This window comes from Xylona heveae, assembly GCF_001619985.1.
Source record: "Xylona heveae TC161 unplaced genomic scaffold L228scaffold_3, whole genome shotgun sequence".
Taxonomy (NCBI): domain Eukaryota; kingdom Fungi; phylum Ascomycota; class Xylonomycetes; order Xylonales; family Xylonaceae; genus Xylona; species Xylona heveae.
Genome location: NW_017264195.1, coordinates 1,743,708 through 1,766,682, shown reverse-complemented (window position 1 = coordinate 1,766,682; position 22,975 = coordinate 1,743,708). Strand labels below are relative to the sequence as shown.

Below are 22,975 nucleotides of genomic sequence, written 5' to 3'. Positions count from 1 at the left end.
CAGGCACCTCTTCGCTCCAATCCTGTTGTTGCATGTGTTTGACCGCTTCCCAGCGTATCGAGGAGTGGCTGCATAAGATAGGGCCAACATAGACGACGCCTTGTTCAGGAACAAGCTTGTTGATTTCGCTCGTGGAACACGCTGTTCGTACCGGTACTTTGCGCAAGGTAATTGTCCAATTTTTGTGGCTGCAGCGTGGCAGATTGGAAAAGATTAGTGGAGATGCTTGCGTTATTGGATATTCCCGAGTTCCCCCATCGCGCCCGTTAATTGCGGGTCGGCATGATTTGCTTGGCTCTCTATCGTCTATTTTGTTTCTACCATAACTAGCCTCTCTCCTTGGAGAGCTAAGTTGCCTTGTTGCATCGTTTCTAATTTGGAAGAGCGTGGTCTGTTGTTGTTTACTTCATGATTATTTTGCCATTTCCCCACTTTGTACTAATTTTACTGCAGACGGAAGACACATCAACAGACGCCTTCCCCAGGTTTCTTCCTTTTTCTCCCCCACTCATGGTGGCTTGAGGCAGGTGGACTTACTGCTGCAGGCCCCACGCCCCAGATTGAAGGAAACGCAGCAACGGGGCTCCCACCTACCCTTGAACAGACCCTTGGTGGCTGAGCCCGGTAAGCTACTCCACGGTCGACGGTGTCTTCTGCTCTGACAGGATTACCGTTCTGGGAGGTTGATTAATCTGTCATCCTCGCTGCGCAGACAGCTTACTGCTGTCAGAATAATAGACTATGCTAGACCTCAGGTTTTTGCAGCCATTCACGCGTATAGGAGTTATCTATGATCAAGTTGCTTGATTTATTTTATCAGGTCCGCACGAGTGCTAACTGCAACAATAGCATCTGACTGTCGATCTTAAAATGACGTCAAGTGGCTACACTATCGGAATATTCTGTTACCTTGGACCGTCTGAGCACAGCACAATTTAAACCCATCTTGCCTCAGCTTTACGAGATTAATATAATCACGTATTCGCGGTGCAATATTCTGCCGGATTACTTTACGCGCCAGGTGCAGCATGTTGGATTCATTTGTAGAGCTTCGGCATAGCACAAAATACCGTCTGCAAAGCGCCTGCCTCTGGAAAAGCCAAACAGATGAGAGGGTTGCAAAAAGAAGTTTTGGTAACTAGCTCGTGGGGAGACATAGCATGATCATTTATGTTTTGCCAAGTCTTTGGCCCTACGAGGAGCTGAGGATGAGCGCACGGCCAGAGTGGCACCCCTTTTCCGGAGACCGGCCGTGTATCGGCTTAGTGCTTAATCATTTAGGTTGATGAGAAGTCCCGAAGATCATGGAATTTGCGGATGATCGATGGATGATCCTCACGATACAAAAGACGGATCTGGTTTTCCAAAATGCAATTACGTACCTCTTTTTCCCTGCGCGCTATGTGCTGTGGGATCCAGCAACTCGGTTCCTTTTTGGCCCAGTGAGTTTCCGGATGCTTGATATACGGTAGTTTCACGAAGCCGAATCATACCTCGGGGATATGCAATCATTGTGCCTAATCATCAGGTTAATTCTAGCATGTTATATATTGTTGTGTAACGCTAGACGCGTTTTTGTTTCTCCAGTAAGCATTGTTCTCATTTTAGAGAAGATACAAGAGTTCTGCACGTTCCCCAAAACAATGTATGCTGTTGCCGGATGGATGCAGTGTAGGTCCGCTGCATACAAATCATGTTCGCTTATGCTGCTGCAACACATAGGCAGCCGACCAGTTCAAGGGTCTTGATTGAAATCCAGGTAGAAGGGTTCCCAGCAAATCTGTGTGAAGTCTGTACAAATCTGATCCCTTCTTCGGCGCCTACATTTCTCACACGTATCCAGGATCCCCATCTGAACCCAGTCTGCGGTGAAAACAGGGATGTGTTTTCGTTCCCCTACGTGGATTCCCAATTGCCTATCGATCAGATAACTATGTGGGAAGTTCGGATCACTTCGTGGAGAGATGAGAAGGAACGTAGAGAAGATAAGAAGAGCGGGGGAATTTGAGCACATGAATCCGCGCAATTCCGCGCGCGAGACTAACAACAATTTGATAAATAGCTTCAAAAAAAAAGCCGTACTATGCAACCCCCTAGAACCCTTATCCTTGGACATCTAACCCATGGGGAAAGGCGGGGGAAAGGGTCATGGTGACAAGGATTATACCGAGAACGTTACATTCCCCCTGGACATGGTGCAGGTGCGTGACGAAACTACTTGATCGTCGCCCAATATGGTAACCAGTGCGCAAACGCAAAATGAAAAGGTCAGGGATCATCACCAGATCATCAAGAGATAGCGCCACCCGCTGTAGGGAATGCCCAGGTATTGCCAAAAGCCAAGGGGTGGTGGTCTGCCTGGGTATCCTGGTCACTTGGAAGCCACAGGCAAGGATGGTGAAAGCCCACGGCAACGACGGTAATCTACCTAATGTACCTCCCTATCTATACTTATCTTAGGTATCTTTCTTACCTAATCATAACTGGAACCAATCTTACGAATGGCCTTTGTAAGTTGACGATAAAGCCAATCAGGAATAAGAAGGGACTCCCTCTGCGACTGAGCAGCGACGTCGACGCTGCTTGCCATATATTCCCTGCTTGGCTTTACAATGAAATAAACCTCTGTCGATTCTACGCCACTTTTAGAGCGATAGTACTATAGTATCGTCAGTTGGACTTACCGTCAGGCAACTAGTTTATTGCTAGAACCCCGCAGCCCACGGCTATTTAGTAGCCCTTCCGGGGACTTAATTTGACGGTTCCAGTTAAGACATTCCACTAATTATGACAGTTAAGTGTCATTAGATGTTTTCTTCCCGCAACTAAAAGGGATCATTCATCTCCCCGCAAGAGAGTTGTGTAGGGAAGGTAGAATAGGATACCTAAGGTACCTAAGGTAGGTATGGAGATACATTTGGGGTCTATAGTGTAGGGTACCTCGCTATAGTAACCCGTTATTCCAGGTACTTTAGTGAGCGAGCTGTTCTCTGGGTAGTCGCTGTAGTCGAGAAATGTTCGGTAGGCTCCTACGGTAGCCAGTTACCTGACTATACACATTGTCGGGTAAGAATTCAGGTGAGATCTACCTCTGTACTTTTGTACAAAGCGAGCAATGTCGGTGGTAGACCCGGCAAAATCTTTAGTCGGTTCAGGTTCGCGGGGTCGTCCGTCGTCTCTGCAGTGGACCCAATGTAAACTCCATAACAAAGGCGAAATCCTTTGACGAGAAACAGGCAACATATTCAAAGGATGAACCCATTTAGGCTCCGTTTGCAAAGAAATACGGAGATGGTGCATAGAGGGAAATCGGATCAGCTAAGGTTACGAAGTATAAAATCGAATGGATTTTTCATTGCAGTAACGACTCGTCTAGCTGTAAACCAGTCACTTTGGCAGCTGTAATGACGCTGTGCATAGGTCTTTTCAAGGCGAAGTCGTCAAATAATCATACCTCGTTGAGCTTAAAATTGATGCAGAGTCGATGGTCAATAATAATGGGCTTATACAAGTACAATCCGATTTCAAACTCTTTCATATGCAAATCTATTATCATCATATGAAGAGTATTATCATCGCACAATTTCCTATGCACGGCAAAGTGATGGCAGGTTCGCCGGCCTAGCTTAGTCAACCACAAATCACTTTAGAGGATGCATTAAGTTAACCGTATGACTGAGCTTGCATAAGTGGGCCCAAGGCCCTGAAGCTATGCATAAGTTAGTTTAAGAGAGTCGGGTCTAACTCCGGCTCCTCGCTCGTAGCTGTGGGGCGCGACTTAACTGTGTTTAGTCAGGACGACGCTAATGCAGGAGGGAGCTGCTTTTTTTCCCTTGGAGATATCATGGAGATAGGGTGTAACTTACAATCTCCATTTTTCTCCGAAATACACGACGATCATTACTCCAAACTTGAATTCATGTTCACCAAGAGAATCACTTCATTTATCCAAAACTAACGATTACTCAAATTCGCTGTCGTCCGCAAACTCCGAAGTGGGCTCCGAAATGAAGTCGTGCAAGCGAAAGCAGGGATCTTGAGAGATTTTTTTCCATTTCGGTCAACTCTCAAACGGAGACACGGAGAGTGAAATAGTTGCTGTCGCTCATAGCTTCAACTATCTGATCCGTCGTGCCGATTGACTTTATTCCGACGCACATTCCATGGTCATTTGTTCACAAATATGGAGAAAAAGTATATGGATGTCTAAAAACAATTATTAACTATGGGTCGGATATTAATGCATTCCAGCAAGTAAAGCCCATCAAGTTGAATAAGCGCCGATGTTTTTCAAGGAAATATACAGTGTGTTTCTAAGGCTTCAGAGGATTGAATCAAAGGTAGCGAGTTAGACCTTGACGAATACCCGCTTGTCCAGCCAAAATCTTGCGATGGTATTGGCAATTGCTCCTGCCACCGTCATCATCCCACTAAAGACAGCGGCTTGCCAGTAATCCCCGTAATGCTCAATCATGGCACCATTGATTGGCGAACCAGTAAGGCCAGCCAAGCTCGAAAACGCCATTCCCATGCCGAGATACGTTCCAATATCTGAACGGTTCGGAGTCACCTCAGCAATACAGGGCGAATACAAAGAAACAACAGCACCGGTAAGAACACCAAAGACTATTGCGAACATAATGATACCAGCATTGTTGTGCGTCGCAATCCAGCAGAACTCGAGAATGGCAGCGGCGATGGTCGAAACGACCATGGCATTGTAACGACCAAATTTGTCCGCAAAGTACCCAGAAGAAGTCCGGCCAATGAAGGAGGCAGCGTTAAGGATGCAAACCATGTACATTGCCATTGGAACGCTGGCTCCGTGTGACACAGCGTACGTCACCAGGAAAAAGATTGGAGTGTACATGCCGAGGAGGGTCGTGAAGAAGCCAATGTTGGCGAAGATATAGGGGCCCGATTTGAACGCCTTCGGAAGGAAAATGGCTCCCTGTCTATGAGGGGAAAATTCTTTTACCGTCAAGCAAGTAAATATCAGAAGCGGGAGCATAATGAATCCGACAATTCGCTGCGCCCAGCCAAATCCAACCGTAGAATTGTTGAAGAGACGGTTTAGGGCAGCCGGAAAGATGACACCCCCGAGAGAGGAACCGCTCACGACAGTACCCATGGCGAGCGCACGTCGCGTGGTGAAATACTGGCCCACTGCCGAAACGACAGGGGTGAAGATCATGCCAGAGGCAAATCCGCTGAGAATTCCCTGGGCCAAAATGAACTGGTAGTATTCCTTGCAAAGACTAGTCATCATGGCCGAGAAGACCATGATAATAGACGACGGAATGAGTACAACCTTGAAATCAGAGGTCAGCAACGAATCAGTGGATTCTTGGCATCGCCTTCATTCGAAGAGAGTAGACTTACCCGTGCGCCATAGCGGTCAAATAATGGCCCACTAACCATACCCAAGAGGAAGAGCAGACATAGTTGCAGCGAACCAATCCAAGAGATGTTGCTGGGAGTTTCGTGCTTCAGCTGATTGGCTTGGTAATATTGTTCGTAGATACTAATCCAAAAGCGGACCCGTCAGTTCAAAGTCAAAGAATGATTCGCGTATGATGGCGGTGGGGAAGGGGTGGGATCCGAGTAAAATAATAAAATTGGAATGACTTACCCAAACGACTGAATGTAACCGAAGGTACAGATCTGCGAGGCAGTTGCTCCCACGACGACCAACCAAGCACGTACACCTCCATTCGGCGGCTCCCGCTGCGATGTTGTTGGGCGTGGCCCAGGGCTGCTCTCAGAAGAGGAGCGACCCGGTGCCTCCTTTTCGAGATCTGTATTCGCCCTCTCATCAAGCTCGGTGGGTGGTGTACCAGCGGTGTTGGACTCTGCTTCGTGAGCAGTCATTTTGGCTGACAGGAGGATTTTGTATGTGCGGAGCTCTGTTTAGTTGGTGGGTTTTGATCGCAGACGCCAAGCGCCGACAGTGCGTAGCAGATGGGTCTTTCTGCAGAGTGCAACCCAGGGTGGCTTAACTAGTTGCTGAACCGTGAACCTTAGTGTTCGAGTTTGGCGGATATTGTTGTTGGAGAGTCTGTCAGGCAAGAAACGCAGAAAAAAGAAGGGGATGGCTCATTAAAAATGCTGAAAGTGGTTGGAAAAGGGGATATGACGACGACGATGATCAGCAGTTCGTTGGGTTTTCTACGAGAGCATCTTTTTTTTCCGGAGTTTGTCTACTACCGCCCTTTGTCCCATCCGACAGCATCCGGAGAAGTGACGAGGTTAAACGGAGATAAGGGTCAGGGTTCACCATGACATTATGCAGGGTGACGGAGTTGGTTTGCCAAAGAGGGTCATAGGTCGCTTCTCCAGACGAGGATCGTAGCCTCTTGCTGGTGAATAAACGAAGATTCGGGCATCGGGGACGGACTTAAGTTCAGAGGGAATGAACGGCCCAGCGAAGATTTTGAGCCAATGAGAATTACGAACCTAGGTTAGGCAATCGTTTCAAAACGACGTTCTTGGAAATTTCACTCGGACGAGATTCAACGCCGACATCATTTCCCACGTGTCGGGCAGACTGACCTTCCATAACGACGTCATTTAATTTACTACTCTTGATAAATTGGACCACTTGTAGTGTTGCAAGTGTTGGAGGGAGTTGTCGTGAGTGAGAAATTCCATCATCTCTTTAAGTGTTGCTCCGCAAACGGTAAAACTGGAGACGGGCCCTAAATCAAGCCAAACGGGAGTTAGTCGCTACCTAAGGTACCTTAGGTAAGGTAAGGTAAGGTAAGGTAGCCAAGGAAAGTACGAAGCTACCGATGCCGGATCGGGAACCCTGAATCGTGACATGGTACGGAGGCTGTGCGGAGAGAGGGAACGCCCTCAGGAGAATGAATCCCTTACGTGAACTCGAACAGCAGCTAATATGACCCCTAATGTTCTACGTGGAATGTAATTTATACTTGGTTATACTCCGTACAGTCAGCCTACCTAGGTAGGTAAATAAGGTAATGAATGAATATTGGCGTTCCCCGCCCTTGTAGAGAGATTCTCAACACGTGCCAATGGGCTTTTCTCCTGACCACCACGCTGAACTGAATTACCACCTCACGGGGCAGAGGCATTTGTCACCGGAAAATTTCATCTCGGCAAAGTGTGTGATGACATTTATTACTGATCGAGTTTAAGAAGGTAATCGTCATCTTGCATTAAGTTTCTGAGCTTCCGGGTTGTTTAGCGGTATAGTGCTGACTGTCGCAATCGTGGCCAAAAACGAGATATGGGGTAGGACGAGAAACGAAGCTACTTTCTCTTTGTCATTTGCCAAGATACATCGGTCAAAGCTTGACCAAGCGAAATTCAGCCCCACAAGGCAGCAGGCGCCCGGCTTTTCTAATGGTGTAAAAGGAACGCGGTGGGCCAAAACTGTCTCAGGTTGCCAGATAAACAGTCTGATGAATTGAGGAAATGTAAGGATCTCTGATGTCATAAGCTCGGAAAAGTGATCTTGGCGTTTTGGGTTCTCGAACATACTTAGGTAAACATAATGGGTAGTTTGCTTCCATCGGGTTACTGAGTCATATGCCATAGAACAAAGAAATTTTCGCATTTTGAAGAAGGGACCACACGTGCAGCGTGAATCTGATACATTTACGCGAAGAGGGTCGTTCACATGGGAGTTCGTTTGTGTGATGTTGAGAAAGTGCCTGGTCCATACATACCTAGGTAGACTAAACTTATCGCGTGAAAGTAGTGGAGATAGGTCAAGCCAGATGAGGAAAGCCCATACCAGCTAGATATGGTGGGTAGTTTTGCTGTCTCATCAGTTGAAATTGCTGGCAAACGAGGAGGTAGTGATTTTCCATCCATCCACTAAGGTTCATGGTCGGCGTTGTCTTTTTGCTTTTTCTGAGCAGGATGTTATAGCTAATTTAGCTTGATCTTTGTATATGCCGGAACAACACAGCTGATCTTCATCCTCGTTAGCAGAGTGCCGGATCTACCGGATAGGTATGCAATGCAAATGACAGGCATGCTCCCAACAAAGGGCGTACTTTTACTTATATTGTGTTTAATAGTGAACTGGGATGTAGTTTGATGCTTCACGTGATCCCTTCCCGGATAACTTCTTGCTTCTTGCTGTCAGATGACTCGTCATATATGTCTCTTACATATAAATGGATTTGAGCAAATGAGTAGTCACTCGATTCCACTTGCTCTTGCCTGGTAACTTTTCAGGGTTCACAGTTCTCAGTCAGTTACCAAAACAACAAGCTGATGAGGAGAGACATACAAGATCAGTTCAATTCAGGATCGTCGATCTTCAGCTCATCCTCAACAAAAAGGAAAGAGGTATCTAAACATAACGAAGCCAACTGCTTGCATGGCAGTGCAGAATAACTAAATCATTTTTTCACTCGGACAAACTGCAGGTAGAAGCCGCTAATCGAGTATGAATTGTTATGGTGTAGGTACTTTTGTAGAGTGTGCTGTGACCAGTCTTGTTGGTAAGCTTGACCTTGGGCCAATCGCATGGCGCAGAGACGGTTCAAGAGATTGGCTTAGCTTAGGTAATCTTCTGTGGCATTTGGTCAGCGAGGTCGCACTTCATTTCATGGCAGAACACGGGGCCCCTCGGCTGAATCTAGTTCCCTCACAAGCTCCCGCCGGGTTTTCACGCCAACTGCTGGGTCCCGTTTACCCGTTGCACTAAATTATGCCCCTTTGATTTTCTGTACTGTACACAACGACACAGGGTTCGACTCCAGTCCACCCAAGACAGTATCCCGCCTTATCAACCGTCCAATGGCGATCATATCCACAGGCGGTCGACATGGATCGGCCGCAGCCGAAATCATCCTACACCCCAGACAATGCATGGATTATCATTTTATCTGGTTCCCTAATCGGTATACTAATCTGTCCAGGCCCCTGCATATAGACTTTGGAGCAAGTCAGGGAACCAAGACGTTCCCTTTGTTGTGGAAGGCGATCCCTGTATACTTTTGTGCTGGGTATAGTACCGCGTGGCCTTCCCTCAGCGGGTCCATCCCCTCCAAGCAACCCCCACCGCCCTAACACGAGGCAGTTACGCTGTAGAATGCTTCGTTCATGGCACTAGGGCCCGTAGTAGGAGGTCCTTTCTCACTCCAAAGCAAATGGTGGTTTTCCCCGTGGGTCCTCCAGCTTACTGATTGGCATTCTTTGTGGGGATCGTCTGAGCAACGTGGAACCGGTTGCAAGCTCGCGTTGCGTCAGAACCGCCTGCCCTAGTATTGCTCCGTTCTGCAAGTGTCGCGCTCTCTTCACCCCAGATATCAAGATGTTTTTACGGAAGCACACGATGAAGTATAGGAACGCTAGGGCACCGGCTTGCGTGCGGTAAGCAGAAACGTCTCACGAGCCTGCAGTCAGCATGGGACTCTTCGCCGGGATCTCGAGTACTCCGTACCATACCAGGCATGGACCGGAGCGGTACGGAGGGAGTAGTTTCGCGGCACGGCTGAGAAAAATCACTGTCTTGTTTGATCGTAATGGTTAGTCCAACCACCTCAAGATGGCTGGTGCTTAGCGGTCGCAGTAATTTTTTTGGAATCATCGCCCCACCTTATGATCTTCCATCAGCCCCCGGCCGCAGGATATGAATGATCGCCTGGAAGCTATTTGAGATCCCTCTAACAGATTTATGCTTTTTCGTTGACATTGAACACATCGAACACATAGAAAGCTCTATTTGTTGCTCCAAAGTCCCAACATCAAGTACATCTTCCAATTCTTCATACTTAACACTTTCATTTCAGCTGGCCATTGCCGCATCCGTCAGCCTGAGCTCAGGCGTATACCGCCCGCTATGGCTCAAACCGAGCAGAGAACAACTCGAAAACGGTCCATGTGGGATGAGCAAGAAGATGAAATGCTTCGCAAAGTGGTCCAGAAATTTAGTGAGAGCCCAGTTTGATGGTCGCCAATTGCTTGCCGAGAAATCTAGCACTGACAAGTTTGGCGGGCTAGCCGAGAACGGCGAACACCTCGATTGGCATCGCATTGCTTCTTATATTCCTGGCCGAAATAACAAAGATTGTAGGAAACGATGGCATTATTCGACTGGTGCCAAAGTAAATAAGGGCTCATGGCAGGATGCTGAGGATGAGCGGTTGTTAGCCGGGGTTCGAAAATACGGAACAAGGTTCGAAAATAGTTGATCCCATATGAGATCACCCTGGGAATTTACAACTGACATATAGAGATAGATGGTTTCTGGTCGCACAAGTAGTCGGAACCAGGAATGGTGATCGTATGTGCTTCCCTGATATTGCACTATCTAATATTTGACTTTGGAGGTGCCCTTTTCGATCGTCCTATTACTTAATATTTGCAGCAAATCTGATTTTTTTTCTGCTGTGAATAGAATGCTCGAAACGCTGGCATGACGCTTTGAACCCAGATATTGATCGCAGTCCATGGACCCCCGAAGAAGTACGCACCATCCCATTTCCTTTATTGCATGGGAAGAGCTTGGAAGAACTTTGAGGTGCGAGAATGCGATCAGTAAGATGTTGCATGCTCGTTTGCACTTGAGGAGTGGATTTCTCAGCCTTTTCGGTGGTCTTGAGGACGCTCCAACATGCACTTGAAGACCTAATATGAGACATGACAAGGTTCCAAGTTTGTCGGAATAGACTAACCCAGGTTCGTCATTTAGGATCGAGCGCTCATAGCAGCTACGCAGAAACACGGCAAATTATGGCGCGTAATTGTGGACCAAAATTTTCCTGGTCGCACAAGTCTGTCAGCGAAGAATAGGTATGTTCCGCGGATACACATGGTTGTGACTCCTTTCGATACTTTCGCTGTCTCGATAAATCTGAAGCGGATCCTAACGGTGTTGTCCGAACCTCTCATGTTAGATATGATCATCTCCTCCGTCTTTACCGAAAGATGAAAAAGAAATCTAGTGCCGGAAATGCAAATCTCTCGATCGAGGTGCTTGAGAAGGAACTGTTGGAGTCGCAGACTCCTGACGTATGGGGAAATGAGGGGATTTACCACAGAAGAAGAGGCAGGAATAGTATAGCGTCACAGTCCTCAGTCTCGGTGGACTCAAGCATTGCCCCAGAAGCGTCATTTCTTTCCGAGCCGAACCTTGTACCTCCGGCAACACCTGTATCAAAAAATGAAGAACCGCAACAACCGCCCATGGCAGCCTCGCAATATGCTGTTGACGGTGGCTTGTTTGGTCAAAGTTTAAGCTTCGATCTCCTAAACCCGCACGGGCAAGGACTCTTTTCTTTCCAGACAACGATGAACGTAGCTGCGGCACCTCCACCAACTCAAGATGAGATAACAACACAAAACTCCTTGCAGCGCGCACTTGATCTTCTATTTCAAGACCACTCTCAGTTTGGCAGCGCGCAGGATCACATACCTGAAGCGTCCTCTGACTTTTTCAGTCAGGACCCATTGGCACTCAATCCGGCTGCAGCTGGAACGTTTGATAGCGCTTTGTTTAATTCGCACGATGGAACACTGGGAGACTCCTCCGCCTGGGACATCACTCCGCTTGCCGGACCTAGTAGGACGGGAAAACAAACTGAGGACCCAGCTTTCTCAGCTCATCAGCATTTTCCTCAGCAGACAATGGCGCAAATAAGTCAACTTACAGCTATGACAGTTCCCTTTAACTTGACTCTTTCTGATGAATCACGTTTCCAAAACAATGCCAGGACAGCATCCCAAGACGGTAATTTGGGACCGAGCGCCGACTCTCTTTACCAATTGGGAGGCCCTCAAACACAAAGTCGGGACTACCCAGCAAACAGCTACATGTATAGCCAACCGCCGTCGAACGCGGCCTCAACCGATGCCGTCGGCTATGCTTCTGACGCAGCTAGCGAATCATCATACCCGCCAGAGTTTGACCCCATCCTAAGCAGCGATGCGGCCTTGGACGCGACTCTGTCTTGGAATGAGGAATCACTTGAGCATCTTGATCTCTCTTTGCAGCAAACCAACTCGCTTTCTTCCGTTTGGTCTGGGGAGTTTTGGCCGCAAGGACTGTCTTAATTCATGCCTGCATCTTTGGCTGATGTTCCTTCTCATGAATCGCAGCCTGGTTTTGGTCCTGTTCTGGTGTCAGCACACGAGGCATGATTGAGGCGTGCTACAGGGGGGTAGCACAGTCCGATCTTCAACATTTGCCTCACCGCGATCAGAGTGACAAGGCCTTTTGAAAATGTAATCTTTTTTTTTCTTTCCTTTTAATTCGTTCTTTGCAATTGGAAACGCCCTCCTCCCCTATCATATTGCCCTTTTGTTTCTTCCTATTGATGTCGAGCATGGTAGGTTGACTTGTTTTTCGTTATACTATTATGAGTCGTGCAGCCTCTAAGAGGAAAAGTCATTATGGAAATGCAATGAGCTTAGCATTTCCAGCCGACAAGCATCGACTGCGTTTTGGGCCAACTTTTCCCCGTCACTGTGGATTTCTCTCTGGGTAGAAAGAGGGACAGGGCATTTTTGTATTTAGAACATCTTTTCAAAATGTAGAGAAGGTTCAAAGAGGGACCAGGGTGTCAAATAAAGAATTTTCGTTGAACTCGGCGGGATGATTTCCGGGCTGGTTATCATTCGTGAAACCCCTTCTCCCCATTCTGGGGACCGCCGAAACGGCATTGTCCGGCTAATTGACGAGGCCGGTTTGGGAATTTCCTAAATATGAGCATTTCTGGACCTGTGTAATGGTGTGATGGTCAGAGGATAGAAGCTGTACCAAAGCATGGAGCGTTAGGACTTCACGCAGGCACCCTCATCCTTTTCGCTTCAGCCGCGCCTTCCGGAAAGATTTTCCTACTCAATTGGGATGACGAGGATTTTTCCAGCCTTGGCTAGTTCCCTACTTGGCTGTATCAATAAGAAACCTGTCATTTAGAAACCCTCTAGAATTGACGGTGATATTTACTCTGCAGCCCAGGCTGTCTAAGCACCGACTAGCGCTAACATCCATCCCGGCTCATTTCTTGTTGCGCAGAAAAATCGCAAGGATGTGATGCAGTTAAACGATACTTAAAAGCTCCCTTTTAGCACCTTTTTGATATATCGTCCAAATCACCCATCGGGAACGCCGTGCTGGGCCATGTCCTACCGGTCTGGCAACCTTCATGTGCAAATTCGGCAGTAAGTCTCGGGAATAAACTGCGTTTACACCGCTCGTTACCGATCATTCGCGCGGGGAATTTGCTAAATCTGTTTCGTTGGACATAGTAAAAGACTTGTATGCTCATTTAGACCAATTGAAACTGTGGCCATCGCATGGTGCTGCGGGCATCCTGAAGCTTACGAAAATGATGCATGTTTCGCTTCTCGAGGTTGTCAATTCGTACGTCCCCTACCCTTACTCTGTGTGCTATGTCCCCAGGGTCAACTGAGATGTGATCCATCCTAACTTTGCAAGAGAAAGATATTCCCCCAAAGGTGCATGACAATGAAATGCTGAATACTGAGTTGCTACAGTTTCAGAGGACTAATACGAATAATAATAATAATAATAATAATAATAATAATAATAATAATAATAATAATAATAATAATAATAATAACAATAATAGACATCCCCAGTGACAAGTCTGGTATCTTTCCTGCAGGGTCACTATTATCTTGGGTTCTGCGCAAGCGTGGATAGTGCTTATCTGCAAGATAATTTTGGACAACAGGTTAGGCAATCAAGGTAAGCTCCCATGCCCAATACTAGCTTCCTTTTTGCTGCAATCAATGTTCCCTGAATGTCGTTGTGATCCCACTCGCCGGCACTAGAACGTGTTGTTGTACGGGCCGATCTCCTCTGACGAACGACGTTCGGCTGTCCTCTGCGGAAGATACCACTAACTACCAGCAGGCTAATCCCCAACCGAAACTCAGGGTCCATGGCCATCTGGCAACCCGCCGTGGTAAAGCCCTCAACCAAGATATTGTATCTTGGAAGTGGCGGGCTGATTGATACGAATCCCCAAACCTTTCATAGCTGAGTAACTTTGACATGCCAGATGGCTTAAAAACCAGGGGTAAAGTTGCCTCGTTTAGATTACATTCAATTCGATAGATGCTAATTTTCAGGCATCTTGGCGTGATAGTTTCGTGGAGGTCAATCCGGCCATCTCAACCACTGGGTGTCCACCCGGCGGCGTCGAGAGAGTCTGCTACTGCGTAGGAAACTACATGTGTCACTCCGAAGGGCTCGACTAGCTTATTGAATCTTCGTCCAACATGCATTATTGTCCGATGACCGAGCATGTCCATTGCTCCAATGAACGCCTTTTGCTTAGTGTTTGACAAGAGTAACCAATCGTTCTGATAGACCAGACTGGAACGGACAAGGGTCAGGGGATTTGAAATGAATGCCTGGCATAACTCATTTTAATGCCTCTTGCTGTGAGATGTGAGACAAATCATTATCCAACAACGACGAAGGTTACTGCTAACTATTTCTCGTGCGCTTTTCTGAGCAATGAACAGCTGTCTAGAGAGCTACTAAGCAATTCTCACCGGTTCTGTGGAGCTAGCTGCCGAATCTCTTTATCTTAGCCAGGGACCACAAGTCAGACCCTGCCGCGGGTCCGCTCGTCACGACATGTTCCTCGGCAAGCTTAAGCCGGACTTACAACACCCATCCGGGTCGCTCCGGCCGCGAGCGCGACTTTCACCATCATCTGCATGAGTAACCACGCAAGATAGCCCTGGGCAAAATGAATGGAATGAGTCATATTCTAATATCTTGGATTTGGCTTCATGCAGAACCTGTGCATTTACGAATGCGTTTTGCAAATCCGCCGCTGCTTTGCTTACTACAAGCATTGCCTATGCACCAAAGTCATTTATGGAACAGCTTCTCTAACCATTCGCGTATTGATGATTTCGCCCAGGGTCGAGTGGCAGATGATTCTCAACATGCTTTCGAAGTGTTCCTCCTAACAGCCGCCACAGCAAGGATTATAGGAGAGCTATATGCTGTCTGGTGCATATGAAGAGACAGATTGTCTTGGCAAGTATGATGTTTACCAGGGAACCCTTAGTTCAAACTCTTCAAGGCTGGCCGCTCTCTGTGAACTTTCACCTGGTGCATACGCCGAATATTACGGCAATAGTCGAGTAAACCAAACTATGAGGTCTAGAAAATTTCTTTCAATGCCACGCATTGACAATTCAGTGGTTCTCATCCTATTTTCAAATGTTCATCTTACTCCGTGGTTTGGCAAGACCCACTATCGGCTGTCGGAAAGGCCCCGAGCGCGCTGGGAAGCCAGAAGCGAAATGGGTCCAAGGCAAACCCATGGCGATATTGGGCTCGGACAATTCTTCTCAGCTTAGTCTGCGGCTACAAACCCTGGATACTTTTGCTCAATGGAGAAGTCCCGAGTGACGATCCACAATTTTTACTCGGTACTTTTCGTAGCTCAAAGCTAACCGCCTCAATAGATTGAAACAACAGAGCGGACTGGATATGCAGCACCTTTCCGGCTTTGAGGCCCAAGATGCCAAGGAGATGCGCTCACCAGTATGTGATAGATTGACCATGTGTTTTCTTCCAATCGGCATGCCTTTCAAAAATTTGTTTCACGTTTCCTTCTCTGAATGCTGCTATTCATCTCCAACAACTATATACTTGTAGAAGAAAAAGGATATCTCAACAAAAATCGCTTGCATCTAATCGGATTTTGCAAATAACCAGAGGCAGACGAGAAGGGGGGTCTCAATATGGGACTGAAGTGGGGGAAAAAGCCGCCATTATCGCATTGGCACCAAACGCCGACAAATGCATTTAAACGCAGACTACAAAATTATAAGGTTTGAGATGGGTAATCCTTGGCTCGTCACACTGTATCTTCTCCGGAAGCCTACCGCCTTGGCATGCTGGAGCATCTGATACGTTTTGTCCCCTCCACCAACCATGATCATTGGAATGGGATGCCGTCTCGGAATGCCACCTTTGGTGTACTGCACCTGATCGAGCAGAGGCCGAACAAAGACTCCCTCGGGGAGGCTTTCCTCTTCGCCCGGAGATACAGATTCCCTGTCATTTTCAGCAAATGACACAATAACCACGAGCTGAAGGGAAGATGCGGAAGGCGGGTAGCTTGGAATATTTCTCAACTTCTCGTTGAAACTACAGCCACCTCGTTTGATGACTATAATCTGATAATCTCGAGAAACCTGCATCGGCAGTCTTCCACGACATGTGTCGTCCCCTACATAGATCTTATGCCAGGGTAAGGAAAGACCAGGTGCATCTAGACCGGGCGCATCCTCCACTTCGGGGAGAGGCGCGGCGCCAATGCCTGAAGGCATAATGGCAGGGATAGTCTCTCGAAGCTCCGGATTGGTAGAACCCGTACTTGGCTCGCTGAGCATGGAAGATACATGCTGCAGGAGCGAGCTGAAAACCAGACGCATACTGGATGGCGTATCTTGCATGGAGTCAGGACTTTGGGCGAGTACGAGAGTAGGCTCAATCAAGGACGCGATTTCCCCATCATCCTCCAGAATCACAGGAGACTCGAGATGGTCCTCCGTCTCTGGAGGTTCAGCGTCGATAACAAGATCGAGCCACACGGCATCGCGGATCCTAGTAAAATTCGGATCCAGCGGATTGAAGTTGGTCACCAGATCTCTGGGGACGAATACTCTCTCGTCCCTTCCAAGAATGATGTGGGAGACGGCAGACACTCGATACGTGTCCTTCGATGCGACTTCTCCCTCGTCGGTCGCCGTAAGCATATCTTCTTTGATCATGCTCAATTTTGTACCGCTCATGGAATGCAGTAGGATACCTTCCCGTACGCGTTGAAGAGTGGCCGAGCCCGGGAACGTATTAGGCAAAGTAGGAAATGAAATGTCAAATGTGAGTCTGGTAGCCATCTTCGAGCAAGTTCCGTTGTGCGGGATGAGATCCGATGGTAACGTCCATGGGAAAAATGTATAATTCGTGGGAGATTGTAAGTCTGCCAATGAAATGCTTGGCTGACTAGCTGAGAATTCTACCAAAGGAGATTCGGTGATGGAGCTGTTTGGTCGAAGATGGAGCCTTGCAAGGCTAGCTGCGTGAAAAAGATCCCCTCTGGCAGCTGTGGCAGAAATACTGAGTGGTATATGGGACGAGGGAACGGGGCAAACAGCCTCGTTGGTCTCCTCTGGAAGACTGTCATCATGTCGACGCTTGGTGACAGTGCCCTTTTCTCTTAAGTTCCGGGTTTGCCGGGGAAGAATCAGAGGATGCCCCTCTGTTGAGAAAACAAAGGGCGCATCAATTTTATTCAAGGGATGAGTTGGATCGAAGAGGAGGAAAAGGTATTTGGTAGTCTCTCCTAGGAAGAAGCTCTCCATCCGGTCCTGTTTCTCGCCAGTGCGGACATCTTCAAGCCCAGCCCATCCGCACTTGGTCCAACATCGCCGTTTGATATCTCGTAATGCCATTTCACCGACGTGCAAATACCAAGGATCCTGCGTCGCACGGTAGAGATACCAAGTGGATTCGATAAACTCTGGACGACCACCCCACCATCCAAGTCCGCCCTCAACGTCGCCGGTCATGGTAGACCACCGCTCGGGGAGGGCGGAAAATCGAGTCCAGAGCGCCGTGTACAGCAAATGTGTCTCAATCGCCTCTTCCAGCTCACCACCTAGTGTTAGGAGACCTGGATAGTACGCACTAAGGCTATCAATCCAGAATGCTCGTAGTGCTCCGGTATTCAGGTCCGCTTGGATATAGTGCGGATGATGATACGACGGGCCTCGATAAAGGTGGCGCTTGATCGCGAAATGGGCGTCTTCCCAGGCCTTGAGAAATGCGTCGGCAGAATGCGTATCCTCATCACCCGATAATTGCATGGAAATATTACTTCGGGGATCGATTGAAGGGGTCTCCGTCAGGAAGGCATTTCCAGTGTCAGTCCCAGACAAGAGAATGTGAGATTTGAACGCGTATTCGAACAAACTGTCAATCCCTGCTCCGATCTTTTTGCCATGGAAGTGAGTTAGAAGATGCAATCCAAACAGGAAGGGGGGATGAGGCAAAGATGTCTTCTTACTCCTGTATATGGCCCAATCCACAAGCCACTCTCCGCATCAATGCCAGCACCTACGAGCCCAACGGCGCTCCTCCGGTTGACGACTGACCAAAAGGCCTTTTTCCCGAGCTTTTCAAAGCGATCATCTTCGGTAAGTCGGCTCAAGGTTGTAAATTCGAGCACCAAAGACCCCGCGCCAGCACTGCAAGTCTCTGTGATTTCTACCGGGGTTGTTTCAGTCCGGCCGCCGTTCCTTTCGCACTGTCCATTTTCCGGGTCGTTGTTCAAGGGTGAATTTGCGTAGAATGGAATGCCATGCCGCAAGTTCACGCGGGGGTAAGGCATTCCTGTTGGGGTACGAAAAGCCGGCAGCAGGCGCTTTCCCAGGTCGTGTGCTAGTCGTAGAAGTTGGCCATTGTACTTGAAGCCATTCGGCCACGCAATTCCATCCTCTCCACTGCCAGAATCGGTACCATTGGGCTGGAATTGTGGGTTATACCCTCGAATTGGTAGTTCTCCAACTGCGAAGAGATGGGCGCTCAGTAAGCCTCCCAGCCCACGAATTACCGTCTCAAAAACCTGGACTTTGCTGTCGATATCAAAGCCATGGGACCTTGTCCCTTGGCCGCCTGGTCCGTCCGTACCGTCTCCGTAGAGCTCAACGAACAATTTGACGCCCTCTTGGAACCTTTGCAGCCCTCTACTTTCTCCATTCTCGTCTGTAGTTGAGGAAGCAAAAATCGCAAGCGTAGAGAGACTGTCGACCAACGTCAATGAGTAGTTTCCAAGAGCGTCATTGAGCGCCACATGGCCCGGATTCTCGCGATCTCTTGTTAATGGTCCGCAGGAGAGCGGTCGAAGTTCGTCCTCGGGAAAGGCATATTTCATGTAGTTGTCGTAGCCGTGGAAAAATACGTCTACCGTTTCTTGTCTATTCACAGAAAAGGATGTTAGTACTGAATTCTGATTGTGTGTAGTTTGTTGTGCTAATCATCAAGCCATCTGGCGCAGCCCCCGTTAAATACGAGGATCCTTGACTCGCTGGATAGTAACTTCTTAGCAATAACAAATTGATCGCCCTTTCTTCTTTTTTTGCCCTCTCTACTGTCGACCATTTCTTCTCTACAGTGTCTTATTTCTAACAACACGGATTCACACAACAACGTACCTCAACGCCGCAATTTGCGCATCCGTCATGGAGTAACCCCTTAGAGGCGCGCAGCAGAGAACGAGCAGAAGTGTAGCCAGCACCCAAATTGATCCCCCTCTGAGCTCCGCACTCGATAACCCATTTGAGCGCACCGGGCGATTCGAGTATCGGACTGGCCCATTTCCAGCACGAGCGAAGACCATCACAGGCACCTAATGACCGCAGCACGCGACGACATGAATTTCTGTAGCAGACTAGATTGGAAAAGATGAAGAAGGCCCTTTTGGGATACCAGACTGCTCAGAGAACTCTCTCCCTCTCTAAGGCTGTCACAGGTTCTGGCGAGTTGAATCGATTTATGCGCGCGCGCAACGACTGCTATACTTTAACTCTCCATGCAATCAATCTCAGTCGGCAGAAGCTCCAGATGGAATCTTGTCAGAAGGACGGGCGAGAGAGAAGCGAGAGAAATTGGAATGTTTTTATTTCCACATAGGCGACATCAGAGCGAGCTTTTTGCTCCCAGCTTCGGAACCGGGTTCCGTCCGCGTTTGGCTCCGACGTCAGAGGGGGGTGGTGATGGTGGTTTGTTGATGATGATCGCAACTTGTCCTTCCTCATAGTTTCGGGAAAGGATGGGTGCGGGTCCCGGGTCCCACTCGGTCCAAGAGAGAGGGCGGTTTGGACGGTCGGCGCGTGCCATGCGGTAAGGGCCAGATTTACCTTTTACAAACCTCAACTTAAGCAGTTAAGGTTGTCCCGCCTAACTTGACTTAGAAATTTAGCTAAAAAAGACACCTGCTGAGCCGAACCGAGGGGGTTGTGGTGGGCGTGTGATGTCAATTAACTGAAATTAATTGTTTACCCAGGTGTTTTCCCCCTCCGTATTAATGATACATGATTACCTGGATTAGTAGTACAATCACGGCTCTGCCTTTTCTCTGAAAGGACCATCGCTTTAATGAGTTGGTCAAACGGAGAAGCGTTGTTTAGCCATTATAATGCCGGTTCCGGAGCATGAGATCCTGGTGTGTTTGGGGAATTGTGTTCCGCAAAAGGCTCCAACCAGGTGCTTTGATCAGTCAATAGCTTGCAGTTTCATCAATCTCTATGGAATTCTTTCAAAGTGTATGCAGAAAGATCGTCTCGTTGAGAGCGTCCAGGTTAGAGCCGAATACCACTATTACTGGCTTTCTATGCCTCCGGTCCTGTCATTTCATTCTGCCAATATATCATACTCGGATCCAGATAGCACGGGCAGATCTATGACGATTTGGTTCTCATTAATTCCGCCTTTGAGCGGAATCATATCCTGTTCCAATCAGAATTGAAAAGTATAGTCTATTTTTACTCTCATGATATCCTCAAGCGCTCAGAAATCTTCCTTAGCGCAGGGTTAATATATATAATATATAACAAAGCAGGAGGCCAAGGAATTATCATCCAGGAAATCTGCTGCTAAGATGGCAGCAAGCAATGCTTTTTATTTTCGTGTACATGAAACGTTAAAACGTGGTAAGAGTATCTCTATGATATAATTGAAACAGATCTAGTCACGTAAGCTCTAACGCTTCTCCAGTCGCACCGCTGGGTTTGTTTCTATGAAACCAAGGTCGACCTTGTGACCTAGTAGTTCTCGAATATTCTTGACGCCGTATCTGCAAACAATAATTAGTATAAAAATGCAAAATCGAGCAAAGGATGAGCAACTCACTTGATCATGGTAGGGCGCTCTAAACTCAAACCCCAACCGTAGACGCGAAGGCCCTTTGGCAGACCCATAGCTTCAAGCATTTCAGGCCTGAACATGCCACTGTTACCAATCTCGACCCACTTTCCTAGACCGCTGTGGTGGCCAAAGATTTCCAGACTGGGCTCCGTGTAAGGATTGTATGCGGGCTTGAAGCGCAATCCGTAAACGCCCATCTTCGCAAAGAAGGTCTCCATGAAGCCAATAAGACCGCCAAGGTCGAGTCCAAAGTCGGCAATGACACCTTCGACTTGATGGAACTCGGCAAGGTGAGTAGCGTCAACAGATTCGTTTCTGAAGACACGGTCAATGGAGAAATATCGTGCAGGTCGAGGGTTGGCTGCCAATTTGTGAAGCATATATGCTGAAATCGCAGTCGTATGGGTGCGGAGGACTAGTCGTAGAGATTCGTCAGGCTTGAAGGGGTATCGATAACCAATTGATCCGTATTTGCCATCCTGGTGGACTTCGGCGACATTGTTCCAGTATTCTTCATAATCCTGAGGTTTCGTAGGCTCCTCGGATTTGGCGGCAACATTGTGCAGTGACTGAGCCGGCTGAGGGTCGGCACGAGGCTTGTCTGCCCAAAGAGGGTCGGAGATATAGAAGGTGTCTTGCAGATCTCGAGCAGGGTGTTGCTGAGGGACGAAAAGGGAATCAAAGTTCCAGAATCCAGTCTCGACATATCTGTTCATTTTAGCCAAATTGAACTTCTTTCCAAAAAAAAAATTGCAAGGTAGATTTACCGATTCGTAGGCATCTCCTCGAAACCCATCTCAAAGAAGATTTGCCGGAATTCGTGTCGAACCTTCATCACTGGAAAGCACTATGTCAGATCCAGCGCAGAGACAATAACTTCAGCTGAGCACTTACAAGGATGCAGGGCTCCACTTGGAGTGAAAGCGCCAAGGGACTTGAAGTTGTAAGGCTTGAAAGAAGCAGTCTTCCACGCTCCGCTAGACTACAGTTAGTGTACACTTTTCTGTCGACTGCCGGTCACCTATCCTCCTCACCTGGCAAGCATCTCAACGGTAAGGTCGGTCTCCTCTTTCTGAAATTCCGGAGTATATTTCGGGCCCTTGGAAATCTTGAAGCTGATAACCTTTTGAATGGTTATAAGTTTGCGCTTGCGAAGATCCGCAATCACTTTCGGGTCAGGGTGGGTACGGGATTGTTGAATGGTCTTCAGCTGCTCCTGGGTAACATCTTTGATAGAGTCGGTCTAGAATGTGTAAGCCCTTTAAATTTTTGGAGAATGAAATGCTAGGGACAGCGCGTACATTGGCCCTCAAAAGGTCCTTGTCTTTCTTAATCCAGCCCTCCTTGAACGCTTTTCCTTGGCCGACCTTGGCATTATCCTTGCCAACGATGCCCTGAGCACATAATAGTCAGCCAGGAAAATATTAGGATACCTCGCGCAAGGCTCAATTGTTAAGAGCATTGCTCCATAAGCATCGGAAAACGTACGGGCAAATCCGTAATCTTAAGCCCCTCAACGGCTTTCCTGACAGCCTCGAAAACCTTTGCCTCGTGGCTACCTTCTGCGGCAATGCCTTTGCCTTCTTCCGTCAATACCGCATCTTCACGGTCAATTGTCTCATAGGTAACCATTTCACGGGAACCCAGACGATCCACGGCCGCCTTCACGCTGGAGGAGGGGAAGGTGGGGAAGGCATCGTCGGAAAGGATTGTGTCCTTCGACTCCAGAGCACGGAGGACGTCGTTGGTCAGATCTTCTGTCGCCATGTTTCTGTGCCGTCACTTGTCCCGTCGAGGGAGCCTAAGGTCAGAGTGCAGCGGCGTCAAATTGAATTATTATCAAAAGTCACTTCAATCTGATTGTGACTCTTTTCTGAGTCGGCATTTTGTACGGCTGTCATCTTATTCACTTGCGCAAAAGCTCGTTTGATGCAGTGTGTGGGTTATGCCAAGAGCGCATGTTGACATTCGTACTATCCCGTCACATAAGGTAGGAATCAACAATTTTGTATCGAGTGTTTGATTCCAAAGTAGGAATTTGAAATATTTGTGCATTAAATCAGTTTA

General features: G+C 47.9%; 4 protein-coding genes across 4 annotated transcripts; 1 reads left to right on the top strand and 3 right to left on the bottom strand.

The window, feature by feature from the left end:
• Positions 1–3,981: 3,981 nt before the first annotated feature.
• Positions 3,982–6,220, bottom strand: L228DRAFT_218915 (putative monocarboxylate transporter). The gene is made up of 3 exons (XM_018330198.1): positions 5,633–6,220; positions 5,383–5,524; positions 3,982–5,311 (listed from the first exon to the last, which is right to left on the bottom strand). Exons 1-3 carry the CDS (start codon positions 5,869–5,871, stop codon positions 4,349–4,351), a joined length of 1,344 nt encoding a protein of 447 aa, XP_018190042.1. The 5' UTR covers positions 5,872–6,220; the 3' UTR covers positions 3,982–4,348.
• A 3,638-nt stretch (positions 6,221–9,858) lies between these two features.
• L228DRAFT_245430 (hypothetical protein) lies at positions 9,859–10,292 on the top strand. Its single transcript, XM_018332158.1, has 2 exons — positions 9,859–10,113; positions 10,212–10,292. Exons 1-2 carry the CDS (start codon positions 9,882–9,884, stop codon positions 10,244–10,246), a joined length of 267 nt encoding a protein of 88 aa, XP_018190041.1. The 5' UTR covers positions 9,859–9,881; the 3' UTR covers positions 10,247–10,292.
• A 5,031-nt stretch (positions 10,293–15,323) lies between these two features.
• Positions 15,324–19,753, bottom strand: L228DRAFT_245425 (glycoside hydrolase family 47 protein). The gene is made up of 3 exons (XM_018332157.1): positions 19,198–19,753; positions 18,051–18,960; positions 15,324–17,976 (listed from the first exon to the last, which is right to left on the bottom strand). Exons 1-3 carry the CDS (start codon positions 19,380–19,382, stop codon positions 15,796–15,798), a joined length of 3,276 nt encoding a protein of 1,091 aa, XP_018190040.1. The 5' UTR covers positions 19,383–19,753; the 3' UTR covers positions 15,324–15,795.
• A 775-nt stretch (positions 19,754–20,528) lies between these two features.
• On the bottom strand, positions 20,529–22,731 carry L228DRAFT_245423 (phenylalanyl-tRNA synthetase alpha chain). Its single transcript, XM_018332156.1, has 7 exons — positions 22,397–22,731; positions 22,210–22,302; positions 21,943–22,151; positions 21,803–21,885; positions 21,676–21,745; positions 20,894–21,616; positions 20,529–20,837 (listed from the first exon to the last, which is right to left on the bottom strand). Exons 1-7 carry the CDS (start codon positions 22,673–22,675, stop codon positions 20,744–20,746), a joined length of 1,551 nt encoding a protein of 516 aa, XP_018190039.1. The 5' UTR covers positions 22,676–22,731; the 3' UTR covers positions 20,529–20,743.
• Between the last annotated feature and the right edge of the window lie 244 nt (positions 22,732–22,975).

Bases quoted from the DNA above. Each gene is read 5' to 3' on its own strand.
- L228DRAFT_245423 (XM_018332156.1), bottom strand. From the start codon at position 22,675: ATGGCGACAGAAGATCTGACCAACGACGTCCTCCGTGCTCTGGAGTCG. The intron at 22,152-22,209 runs GTACGCGCTGTC...TACACATTCTAG, and splicing joins AGGACCTTTTGAGGGCCAAT to ACCGACTCTATCAAAGATGT. The intron at 21,886-21,942 runs GTGAGGAGGATA...ACTGTAGTCTAG, and splicing joins ACCGTTGAGATGCTTGCCAG to CGGAGCGTGGAAGACTGCTT.
- L228DRAFT_245425 (XM_018332157.1), bottom strand. From the start codon at position 19,382: ATGGTCTTCGCTCGTGCTGGAAATGGGCCAGTCCGATACTCGAATCGC. The intron at 18,961-19,197 runs GTACGTTGTTGT...TTCTGTGAATAG, and splicing joins GCGCAAATTGCGGCGTTGAG to ACAAGAAACGGTAGACGTAT. The intron at 17,977-18,050 runs GTAAGAAGACAT...CATGGCAAAAAG, and splicing joins GGATTGGGCCATATACAGGA to ATCGGAGCAGGGATTGACAG.
- L228DRAFT_218915 (XM_018330198.1), bottom strand. From the start codon at position 5,871: ATGACTGCTCACGAAGCAGAGTCCAACACCGCTGGTACACCACCCACC. The intron at 5,525-5,632 runs GTAAGTCATTCC...CTTTTGGATTAG, and splicing joins GGTTACATTCAGTCGTTTGG to TATCTACGAACAATATTACC. The intron at 5,312-5,382 runs GTAAGTCTACTC...TCTGATTTCAAG, and splicing joins TTGACCGCTATGGCGCACGG to GTTGTACTCATTCCGTCGTC.
- L228DRAFT_245430 (XM_018332158.1), top strand. From the start codon at position 9,882: ATGAAATGCTTCGCAAAGTGGTCCAGAAATTTAGTGAGAGCCCAGTTT. The intron at 10,114-10,211 runs CTGAGGATGAGC...TTTACAACTGAC, and splicing joins TAAGGGCTCATGGCAGGATG to ATATAGAGATAGATGGTTTC.